The sequence below is a fragment of the Hyaena hyaena genome, unplaced genomic scaffold (genome assembly GCF_003009895.1).
Source record: "Hyaena hyaena isolate Hyena2069 unplaced genomic scaffold, ASM300989v1 scaffold_204, whole genome shotgun sequence".
NCBI lineage: Eukaryota > Metazoa > Chordata > Mammalia > Carnivora > Hyaenidae > Hyaena > Hyaena hyaena.
This window is the reverse complement of record NW_024080837.1, coordinates 1,430,531-1,442,686: the sequence shown is the minus strand read 5'-3', so window position 1 is coordinate 1,442,686 and position 12,156 is coordinate 1,430,531. Positions and strand designations below refer to the sequence as shown.

Genomic DNA, 12,156 nt, shown 5'->3' with positions numbered 1-12,156 from the left:
ACTGAGTTTGTAGAGTTTTTACCTCTCGCTATTGGCCTGGGTTTCCTTCAGCCCACTTGCTTCTTAAGGTAAACTCTGTCCTTTATGTACACTCCCTTGGCTGCTTTCAAAGTTACATTATGGAGCACGTGGGATGCAAGGTTGCTTCTTGGATCTAAAAGCCATGAGTTTGGACTTCTTTGGACTTTACTGTTGTTTTTTGCCAGCTTTAAATCTCAGTGTTGTGGGTTTGGAGGTACAATTAATTGAATTAAATGTGGAGATGGAGAAGGGGGTTGGTGAGTACTGAGTGGGCCTCTGATTGCCATTGTAATTGATGCCAGGTAAAGATAACACTAACACCTACATCACTAGATGGATCTCCTTAAATAGCCACTAACTTCACTCACTAGTGCTCTACTCACATTGGCTGCCAAAATATAACAGGCCAGCACCATTACAATATGGAACAAGTAAGGGAAGATAATGCTCATTTTATAAATTAAGCTAAAAATGTAAAAAAAAAAATAGACTCAGATTTCAATAGGCATATGAACAGGAGATGGATACAGATCAGCAACAAAGGGTACAGATTAGGCAGAACAGAGAAAGAGGCGTTGATTTGCAAAGAAGGTCCCAACATTGTTGAAAAGGTGGTTACCATTAAATAAAGAGAATAACACATCTAGAGGTGTTCATTAGAAGTGACGGGAAAATAAAGGGAATTGGCAGTTTTGCCAGTTGGCCAGCCTGTGTCCTTCCTGGCCAGATAGTGAAGAGTATGAGAAAATAATTAAAATTTTAATTTGAAGACATAATCCCCTCCACCCCTGGGAAGCAAAATGTGATGGCATATGAAGTCCGATCTGAAGAAGGCTGTAACGTTTTCCTTCTCATATAAAAGGAAGCAAATTATTTCATCCAAGTGCAACTGAATCAAATTTGAACTTCCTGAAAATTTATCAGTTGATAAACCAGGATTTAACTTCAAGGATACATTCCACACCTAATCTTCATTTTACAACCTTTAGAGATAGATTTTCTTTAGGACTGAAATCTTTCAAAGATAGCCTTTCTTGCAAAACAAATTGTTAGCAGTGTGCTGCAAATTGGCCAGATGTCTCTGGGGCATAAACTCTTTCATGAAAGTAAGGCAAGAACTTTTTGTAACTACCTCGTGCTTTCAAACCATGAGCCTTCTAGTTAGTGTTTTGAAACAGTAATGTTCAAAGTATTTCTCTTGTTATCAAAAGAGTTAATACAGCTTCTCAAAAGCGTTTCTCCTCTCACAGAGTATAGTTTATATTTGGGGAGAATTTGGCACAGCTTAAGTTACAGCCTAACTGATTTTCTTAGTAGAATCCAGCAATAAGGCATTTTTCCCATCCATTTTTCCCTACGTGTTTATTAGCAGGGATAGACACAAAATGTCAAGAGGAAAAGAAGTAGTTTTCATATTAATCTACTTTTCTTCAAGACGTCACATCAAGATGCCTAAATAACAGCCTTCTCTACATCTTCACATCCCAAACTGGTAACCATCCCTCGGAGAGTTTTCACAAACACCCCAAAGTTCATTATCAACCCATTAGCCCTTCCCAGCCTCACTGTATCACCGCAGGATAAGTGGCCTTAATTCTTGCTTACCTAAAAAAATAACAATAATACCTGTTAGGCACATAATACAATATGTGGCATGAAGCCAGTCTTGTGCTCTTCAGAAATTGCTATTTCTAAGTTACAGACCTTGAAAACATAGACAGACAGTGGAAATCTGTTCAGTGGTACTTATTTCTATGATGGTTGCTAACCCCCAAATGGCCTGAGCAGCCTACCAACTACGGTACAGCAGAAAGCCAGACCCTCGCCCGCCCCTCTAACAGGAGTGCTCCAGGAGCCAAAATCTGTATAGTTTAATACGATGGCATGTGGTAAGGCCATAGTTCTGATTCTTAATTATTGTCCCACTCCAGCGCCCCAGTAAATAAATAAATAAATCGTGGTTATTTTGCAGATATCTCCGCAGCTACACAAATGCAGACACGTTGCACAAAAGTGCCGGTCAAAGCCTACTTTCCTAACTCTCATGCCTTGCTAACACCAAGAAATGGGAGGGAAAATCAAAGACAACCAGTTTGGGAATCCGTTGGGGAAATGTTTAGCAGGCTTGCTGGGTGTTCTCTTAATGCTGTCGTGGATCTCAGATTAAATTATTATACTTCTTCTGTGTTGTAGCACCGGGGCAGTTGTGCGGGAGGACAAAGGGAACTTCAACTTGATATTTCTGTCATCCCTGCTGTGGGAAGAGTCCTGTTCCCAGTTTATAACATCAATCACTCTCACAATAAATCTTGGTGGTGGATATGGTCATTTAAATCTCCACCTGCACAAACAACAGAAAATAAGAGAGCTCATAAATCTCTACGCTGGTGATTAACAAATTTTGGATCCTGGGCAAAGATATTATGGGGAGGGGTTCTCACTAATTCATTAATAAAGACTGATTTGCTGACAATCTGTTTAGTTTACAGCATGGGGGAAAGCAAACAAGACCCTGCTAACAAAACAAAACGTTAGAGGTTAGTGAATTCCCAGCTGAGGCCGGGATTAGAGATATGATATCTTAATGTAGGAGAGGGGTGCAGACTTCCAGCCAAAACCTCAGAAGCTGCTCTTACACTCTGCCCCAGCCTCTGTCCTCAAAGCCTAAATGCCTAATTGGAAAAAGAAAGCCTGGAGAAGAATCCCTAAGAGAGCATTCCAGCTCTCAAATCTTATTTTGTCGATTTTATTCAATCTCTGGGTTTTCTGGTTCCCTTTGTTTTTCTTCATACTCTCCAGATTTTCTTATTCTCCAGGAAAGATGATGCATGCGGGTTAGAGATAGGAAAATAAAAATAATACTAACCTTTCCCAAAAGGATAATACTGCTTAGGGTTTTGTAATATCAGCTTCATATGGGGAACCCCGGTAGCAAAGAAGACAGAGAGAAGGCAGACGCAAAGGCAGCAGGATTGGGAGGGAGAGAACATGAAGTCCCAGGCAAGGTAATATCTGAGAGCCGCTGAGAGCCCTGAGACATTATTAAATGTATTTCTAGAAAGAAATGTAGGGGAAAGTTTTAATTCCGTGAAGAAAAGATGCTCAATTAACAAAATCCTTTCCACACACTCCTATTACTCTATCTCATACCCAGTAAACTGTGTGTGTTGTACACGAGCGTGCGACGGTCTAGTATGTTTGTATACACACAGGCAGCTCCTTGATCTCTTTAAAGTGGCCAGGTGCAGACGGATGTTCTGGTGCTTTCTCTGCATCATCCTAAAGATTCTGTGAAGCACTCCTTTCCTTAATTTACTCCGGTGAAGGTGGGACGATGTCTGGGTAAAGCCACGGAGTATTATGGGGTGTTGGCGGGAGGGAACTGACCCCTGCCTGGATTTTAATTGCTGTTTTAATTGGGGGAGGGAAGGGGGGGGACAGGGAGATGCTTGTGAGATTTGTGCTAGGAAGGCCTAGAGAGAGCTAAAGGATCCGGTCATTTTCTTGAAGTCCTCGATAACAATCAGCTATGACCTTATAAGCAGGAAAGCAGGCCTTAGGAGATGGCCCTGGAGAAGGGCTGTGGGTGGGGCACGCTCCTCCTCGGCTCAAGTGGAGGAAGGTGACTGGCATCTGCGTGTTGCCATTGGGTTGGGATCCGTGCACAAGAGTCTCCCTCCGGTTGTGAAAGGGGTCTAAGAGTCTGCTGAGGCCTAGCAGGCCCCTCCCCTGGGCTACAAGGATCCGCCTCTCTATTCCCCAGATAAATTCCTAGTGTCCACCAAATTCCTCAGCGCTCTCTCACACTCCTCCGAGGCCACGACTCCGGGGGTGGGGACGCACAGCCGGGTTCCTCCCCGCAGAAGCCGTCTCGGTTCCTCCTCACAGCTCTGAGAAGGGGAAAGGGCTGTGAGACCCAACCCAGCTCCGCTCCCCAACACGAGGTGGCTGCCCCGCACTCCACACCCGGGGGCCCACTGGTTTGGGGCTCGCGCTCGCTTGCTCTCGCTCTCCCTCTCTCCCAAGCCCTCCCTCTCTCTCCGATCCTCTCCCCCAAACATGTCCACCGGCTCCCTCAGCGATGTGGAGGACCTTCAAGAGGTGGAGATGCTGGACTGCGACGGGCTGAAAATGGACTCGAGCAAGGAGTTTGTGACTTCCAACGAGAGCACCGAGGAGAGCTCCAACTGCGAGGCGGGGTCTCCCCAGAAGGGCCGCGGAGGCCTGGGCAAGAGGAGGAAGGCGCCCACCAAGAAGAGCCCCCTGAGCGGCGTCAGCCAGGAGGGGAAGCAGGTCCAGCGAAACGCGGCCAACGCGCGCGAGAGGGCCCGCATGCGGGTGCTGAGCAAGGCCTTTTCCAGGCTCAAGACCACCTTGCCCTGGGTGCCCCCGGACACCAAGCTCTCCAAGCTGGACACGCTGAGGCTGGCGTCCAGCTACATCGCGCACTTGAGGCAGATCCTGGCGAACGACAAGTACGAGAACGGGTACATCCACCCGGTCAACCTGGTAAGTCCGCGGGAGCCGCGGCGGCGATCCGGGTGTCCCCGCCCAGCGCGCCCGCAGCGCGGAGAGTGTGCGCGCACCTCGGCCACCACCAGCCACGTGCGCCTCTGGGGACCTTTGCGGGAGATCCCACACCGCCCGTGCTCTCCGCCCTGCGAGCCGCCGGAGCGGGGATGATTTATGCAAGTGCTTGACGTGGCAGCCCAATTAAGATTTTGCAAGTCTATTGAGCTGGCAAAGAGGAGGGATCCCCTGCACCCGCCCCAGCGCCAGCGCCATCAGGGCTGATGTGGGGCGGGGACACCCCCCCCCCACAAGAAGCTACGCGCCCACAAGGCATTTTATGAATCTCTTCTTTTCGCTAGTGAGAACTTGATTTCCCACCTCTAATCTTTGTACATAAAAACACCCAACTCCGCTTCTTTCCCAAGTATATTTAGGACCATTAGATATAGACAAATTCGTGCCCCCAAAACTGTCATAGACGTCCTCAACTACTTAAATATTCTGCGCTTCTCTTATACGTACATTAATATTTTAAGTCCCAGAAATTCTCGTAAACAGCGTAATCCGTAAGTTCTCACAAATATTAGTGTAACAAATAATATTCAAATAGCTCACTCGTGTCCAAGATTTTGAAACGTGTTACATTTTATCTTAAAAAGTAATGACCATTCAGCCTGTCTTAAAAAAAAAAAAAGTAATGCTCATTGAGGCCAAGTTTTTCTCAAATGCATTTTGCTACTTAAGTACAGTTTAAATCCTTTTTTATTTGATTTAATTTTAAAACTTAGAGGCTCTAAAGAAAAACAACTACAACTTACTAGCACCTTTGTTTATGTATGATAAGGAGAGGTTTTCCTCTTGAAAGTCGCCTTATCGGCCAGCACTAGTGGGAGAGGTCTGAAGCTTTGAATTGTCTACTCACTGAATTGGTTTCAGGAATTGGGGGGGAGGGGATGCAAAAGCACTTTTTACTCTGGTAAATGTTTTTCCCCGCTAATTAAAAGTTTATTTTCTTCGAATAAGGCGAGTAAATAGCTTTTTTAAAATCTGGAATTAAAATGAAAGTAATTACCTCATTTACAGTTGCTGCTGCGTTCATCTCTGAGTAAGGAACTTAAGTGAGCTTTATTATAAAACGCCTCGGAGAAGAAAAAAGGCAATGCTCGCTCAGCCCAGGAGGAAGATGGTTTTAAATAAAATACGCTCGTCTGTTCTTTTATTAGCATTATTTTTGTTCCCTTAAGAGCCAGCGATTCATTTAGAAAGTGTGGTCAAAGCCCGCGTTTGTAAGGGAGGAAATGAAAGTTGGCAGTAGAAAAATAGATGGAGATGAAAGCCTGAGGGCCGGGAAACCAAGGCCTCGGAAAAGGCCACGGAAAGCCTGGAACCCGGTATCCACCCGCCGCGAGGTCCTACTTGGCTTCCTAGCTTAGGCTCACCGTGCCACCGCCCTTGACACTTTGGGCTTTCCAAGGGCCTCCTCTCTGGAGTTTCCCTTATTACCTAGGATGCACCCCTTTGCTCTACCACCCTGAGCAGTGCCTTGGCGCGAACGCTGCTTTTTCTTTATCCAGCCACCGGGCACGCTCGAACACCGAGGAAATTGCAGAGATAACGGATTTTTCCAACTCCCCGGCTGTCCCCACCTCGCCCTCTCCTTTGGTCTCAGCGCCTGAGCCCACCCCACCCCTCCTCCGTGGCCACTTACCTCTAACACCCTCTTCTCTCCTGCAGACGTGGCCCTTTATGGTGGCCGGGAAACCCGAGAGTGACCTGAAAGAAGTAGTGACCGCGAGCCGCTTATGTGGAACCACAGCGTCCTGACCTTGGAGGTGCGAGTCTGGGAAAGGCGCGCTCCCGGGGGGAGCGGGCCCCGGGAAGGCGACCCCTGCCCTCCCTGCTCTCTGTCTCTGCTTCCCCCTCGCAACGCTCCTCTCCCTGCGCCCCACCCCCCCAACCTAGAGAACACTTTACAGCGACGAGGAGATTCGTTTCCAAACCAGAGGAGATCAATTGTACTTACAAAGATTCCCATCTATTTAACTTTATTAACTTCTACCGTGAATGACTCTGCGAGCCTTGCTGGTCCAAGTGCAATATGTAATTATAAATATATAAATAGATAATAAGAGCATATCGATGTGTATCTTTTGTACAATATGTTGTAAATTGTAGATCATAGAATAGCTGACTTTGACAGTCACATTTATAAAGTAATTCACGTAAAGATATATATTTTTTTCAAACAGGTTTTGCTACTTTCAAAAATAAATCTTTCTTTATATTGCTAAAAAGCCCTGACATTAGTGTGATTTCTTTTAAAAAAAATTATTTGGACCAGAAGAGCCGGGGACAATGGGGAAGCTTGTGAATACAGGTGGTTGTTTTGAACCTCAATCCAAAGTTCTAGAGATGAGAAAGATTAAACACAGGTTCCACTGTAAAGGTGCAGATCTTATTTTGCACTGAAAGGTTAAGAATAAACTCTGGTCTCAGGTTTGTAGGTTACTTTTAAGACAATTATAAATAATGTAATTGTGGACCCAAAAGGGCAGTGTTAAAGTTACTAGCAGTTACACGATTCGAGGGAAAAGCACACCAGCAAAGGAAAATCCGCTCTTCATGTATTCGCAGTATAGTTCATGACAGGAGCAGTCAGGTAAATTTCACGTTTTATAGCTTTGTAGGCGCAGACAGGAGCCCAAACAACCCAAAGTGCCAAAATGGGAGGAAATAATGCGAGTTATGAAAAGTGTAAATTCCATAACTTTAGGATGCGTTTTAATATCTAGAAAGTGCTGCAACATACATTATAGATTTCTTCTTAGTAATTAATGGATTACTTCCAACACCAATCGCGCCTGCCTATCGGTTACGGTCAGCCAGCGCCTTCAGCTCTCCGCCACGACTTCCGGAGGACTGGGTTTTAATTTAAACATCTTCCATGCTACGGAACAGCTCGTCGGGGAAGATTAAGTTGAGATAAACAGAGAGGCGAGGCCGAGGAGCCTGAACCGAGTTCACTCGCTGCCCCAGCGCAGCCCGCAGCGGCCAATGCGCCAGATGCCACCGGGGCTGTTTAATGTTCGGGGTTATGACCGCAGTGTTTACAAGACGTCTTCGGTTATTTATACTGTTATTCCCCGCAGAGGGCCTTGAAACTTCCGCTTCATTTGCTCTTTCTTTTCGATTTTTTCCCCTCTTTCTCGGCTCTGTTTGGTACCTGGAGTAAGAGCTCCCCCCTCTCCAACTCTTGCACCTACAATCAACCTCAAGGCTGCTTAGTGGGTGGAACCCTCAGCCTGGCCTTTTGGGAGGAAGCCTGTGACACCCACCCCGACAGGTGAAAGGTTGTGCGGGGTGGTGCTCTGCCGGTGATGGCATTACCAAGTGCCATTCTCCATTCTCCAAGGGCTGGGAACTTCGCTGACTTCTCACCTGCGATGCTGTCATTTGCATGTCGGAGGACATCTCAGGATGTCTGGTTTTTCTACCACTCCCTCAGCCCCCACTTGACCTTGAGGAGCACATTTCAAGCTCTGGCCACCTCCACCTTTCCCAAATTTCCTGAATTCCATCATTTCCCTCGCTCGCATGATTCTGAATCCAAGTCAGAGATGATGAGTCCCAGTTGTTTGCATCTCACGTTCAGCAAAACTTCCAAGCTCCTGTTCAAAATTCTGAGCAGTTGGCCAGGTGGTTCATAGAGAAGAAACTTCTGCTTGTTCATTCTGTGGACCCCAAACTGCAAGTGGATTTGTTTTTTGCAAGTCCCATGCCTCCTTCCTATGATTTGAAGCCTTTGCTTTCAGCATGAGGATGAGGCTATGAATAGGGAACATGCGAGTTAAGCCCTAGTTCTGCCTCTAGCTTTTCACTAAGAGAACTTGGATCCTCAGTTTTCTCATCTCTGAAAATGGGGATACATGTTAACATAATCATACTCTTGCTTTTCCTTTTTTTTTTTTTTTTTGCCTCACACAGCCTTAGTAAGACCCAAGTGAGATTATATTTGTATAATTGTTTCAAAAAGGAAAAGATCTGTGCAAATATCAGTGATTTTTCACTAAGTGGCCAGAAACGAGCTGTCCATGGCTGACCCGACCTGAAAGTGACTCAGGCAAGAAGCTTAAATGGTGTGTGTTTATGATGCATAGGTGATGGTCTTTTCATTGTCCGAACAAAATGCTTTCCTTCGATGCAATGCTGAAGGTTACAATTTTTCTCTCTGCCCCCCACATATCTTGCCCTTTCCCCAATGTTCAAATTTGTCGAGAGCTTTCTACCAATGTGACTATTTCCTAAAAATCTAGAACCCAGATTTCAGAGATCAAAGACAGGGCTGAGATCAGCAAATAGGAAGGCTACTGGAAGATCCGCCCACAAGGGCCTCTGCCATGAGGCAGGGGTGGACTTGGGGTCCCAAGGTTGTGCACCAAAAGGAGCAGGCAACGCTGTGGGGATGACTGGGTTATGGCTACCATTTGCCCAAGGAACGTGGCAATGTGATCGCCCCAAACATTGACATATACACATCCACCATCTAAATGATTCCTTCCCATGGGCCTTTCTCTTAGTCCAGCCAGACACCCCCCCCCGAAACTCTCACACCCACCACCCCCAACTTTCCAGTATCTGTTGTTCTCCTGGGACAGTCAGCCCCCCGGTGTTCAGTCCAGGTACCTGGTGTGCCTTGATTTGAAAAGGAAGCAAGTGGCAGCTGGAGAAGGAATGAGGGACCTCCTTTGCTGCTTGCCAGAGGGGCATGAGGGGTGGAGAGTGTCCTGCCTGTGATCTCTTAGTTATGAAAACTATTTTAGAAGGTGTTTCCAGAAAGAACCGGAACAACCAAAACAGGTTGTAGAGGCCTGGAAGATAAACATGGCTTCCAGTGCTCAGGAGGAGGAGACAGATTTTAAAACTGGACTGTAGCTGAGGAAGTCCCCCTTCTCTCTCTCTCTCTCTCTCTCCGCCTGTCTCATTCTGATTACTTTATGACTTTGTACCAGGTTTTTCTCTACTGTCAAATCAAAGACTTCTTTCTAAAAAGAGAAGCAGTAAACAAGACCTCAGACTGGTTATAGGGGTGGTTAGTGGGAAGTACTGCCCAAGGAGGCTTCCAAGCCAGCTTGTTCAAGGTGTGCTATCCAGAATTACCTGGATGGCTGGTGGAAGTAGCTGCTACAAGACACACACACACACACACACACACACACACACCACACACACACACACACACACACACACACACACGGGCCAGTTCTAGATTCAAAAGGCCAGGGGTGGGGCTCCAGCTGTTCTATGTCTCACAATTTCCCAAGGGACATTGAGGCTGCTGGTCCAGGAAGGACACTTGAGAATCATTCATTGTTTGGGGCTCTGTCTCAGGGAAACTAAAGAAGTGACTGCAGAGACAAAGAAAATATTTGGGAAACTTTTTCTTAAGAGGTTGCACGTTCTGGGGTCCAGCTTCGTGTACGTTTCTATTCACTCCATGGGGCGTGCAGTGTCTGCCTAATGCTTAAATGCCAATGGGGAAATCAAACCACTCATCCTCAGAAAATAAAAGATGTGTGCGGCTGCCTTCCGTGTGTCGACGTTTGTGCGCGTCTTGTGCTCTCCAGACAGACTTCAGTCATCAGACGACGAGTTACAGACCCGGGATGGATTAAGGTCCTGCTGCTGTTGGTACCTTTCCGACCCCTAAGGGGGAGAAAAATATGGGCATCCGGCATTCACACCCCCTGAGACTCCCCGGTTGCGCGGAAGGTCCCCGCAAAGATTTCCCTTTCACTCCAGTGGTAGGAGGCGGGTTGGTTCTGGGTTGGGGCCCTGAGCGTCGGGCGGGCTCGTGGGAAGTGCCCCGGAGTTGGGGTGCAGGGGCGCGGCGGTGAGCGCGGGGTGTGGCTCGCAGGCTGGGCGGGGCCCCGAGCCCGCAGGACGAGTGCGGAAAGGCGGGTTTTCCTCCGCGCCTTTTCCACCCCGAAGAGTTGCTGGAAGTAGGCCGGGGGAGAAGGAAGGAGGCTCCGAGCTCTGAGCTGCAGCCTCCAGAGGCCTCCCGGGTCGGCGGCCTTTTCCGGGCGCCGCCTCCGAAACCGCGGGGTAAGTGTTCGGAGCGCCCCGCGCGGAGACGCCACCCGGGGAAGATTCTCGGGTTCTGACCCCGCACAACCACCGAGGGGCGGGGCCAGCCCCACGCAGAGGGCGAGCCGAGCCGCCTTCCCTAGTCTGCATCGTTCGCTCCCAACGCTCTGGCGCCGGGCTGGACGCGCCTTTGATCTTCAGACCCGGGCGGGCTCCGCAGAGCCACCCTGCGGCTGTTCCCCACCCCGGGGACCAGGCTTACAATCCTCTCCGAGGGCGGAGGGAGGAGAAAGGAGTGGAAAAGGTGGAGAGAGTTGCCCTGCCGTTGAGAACACAGTGGAGACCAGACTTCTTGCAACAGCATCTTCATCCTTGTCTCCCAGAACCCAGCGCAGGGCCCGACACCTCCGTGAATGTTGAATCAAGAGTGAATCAGTGACTGTGGTGAAGGAAGCTGGGGCAAAGAAATTGACAGTGGAGCTGTTGCTGTGTTTAAATTGAAACTGAACTCTGACCTTGAAGTCTCGGTACATATTTGATAAAAGCATAAATAAGCAGACACGATGGGAGTAGGTGGCATCAGCCGGGGATGGGATGCTTCAACTGCTCTCTCCTCGACACTGAGATGAAGTCTGTTTGGTTTTTTCTTTCCCCCTCCCAGCAATGACATTATTGGTTTTGAATTTATATGGCCTTTGGGTCAGAATCATTACCTTAAAAGGAGCTTTGAATAGTAAAATAATATAAGACACCTTATAAGAATAAAATGATCACAGGACCTGATTCTGAGAGAGAGAGAGAGAGCATGAACAGGGGAAGGTCAGAGAGAGAAGGAGACATAGAATCCGAAACAGGATCCAGGCTCTGAGCTAGCTGTGAGCACAGAGCCCGATGGGAGGCTCGAACCCAGGAACTATGAGATCATGACCTGAGCTGAAGTCAGTCGCTTAACAGACTGAGCCACCCAGGCGCCCCGCAGGACCTTATTTTAAAATTAATCCAGTTGCTGATAAGGAAGCAGTTTGTTGCCTTTGAAGAATACAGTTAGATCTTCAACTAATGGATGGTATAGTGGAAAGAGCTTTTGGTTAAGTCCTTGAACAGGATACTTGACCATTTAGACCTTGGTTCTTCCATCTATAAAATGAGTATAATAATGACTCCTTTGATAACATAATGTCTAATGCATGTTAGACACTGACATTGATTGTCCTCCTTTCTTCTCCCCTCCTTCTGGACATTAAGTTATAAAAGTGCCTCAAAGAATGATATGCATTTACCCTAAATAGTTATCTAGCCGATATTAAATTTAGCCAACAATATTAAATTCGTGTGACCTAATCATCTCAGGTTATCTTGAATGTGATTAAAACAGGTTACATTCAGGTCTTGTCTTTCTTCAGTGAGACCTCACCACCTTACGTCCTGTGGAACCTGCTTGAAATTCTGTATTTTAGCCCTTATCACTTTATCAATAACAGGTAATTCTTATTTTGTTTCGTTTCTCCGTTTATGTATCTAGTTGTGTTTATCTCCTCT

The 12,156-nt window shown here is 47.2% G+C and overlaps 1 protein-coding gene across 1 annotated transcript; it reads left to right on the top strand.

Moving 5' to 3' along the window:
- The first annotated feature begins 3,980 nt into the window (after nucleotides 1-3,980).
- On the top strand, nucleotides 3,981-6,783 carry TCF21 (transcription factor 21). Its single transcript, XM_039242045.1, has 2 exons — nucleotides 3,981-4,530; nucleotides 6,268-6,783. The coding sequence occupies exons 1-2, from the start codon at nucleotides 4,081-4,083 to the stop codon at nucleotides 6,355-6,357; spliced, it is 540 nt and encodes a 179-aa protein (XP_039097976.1). The 5' UTR covers nucleotides 3,981-4,080; the 3' UTR covers nucleotides 6,358-6,783.
- Nucleotides 6,784-12,156: the final 5,373 nt, after the last annotated feature.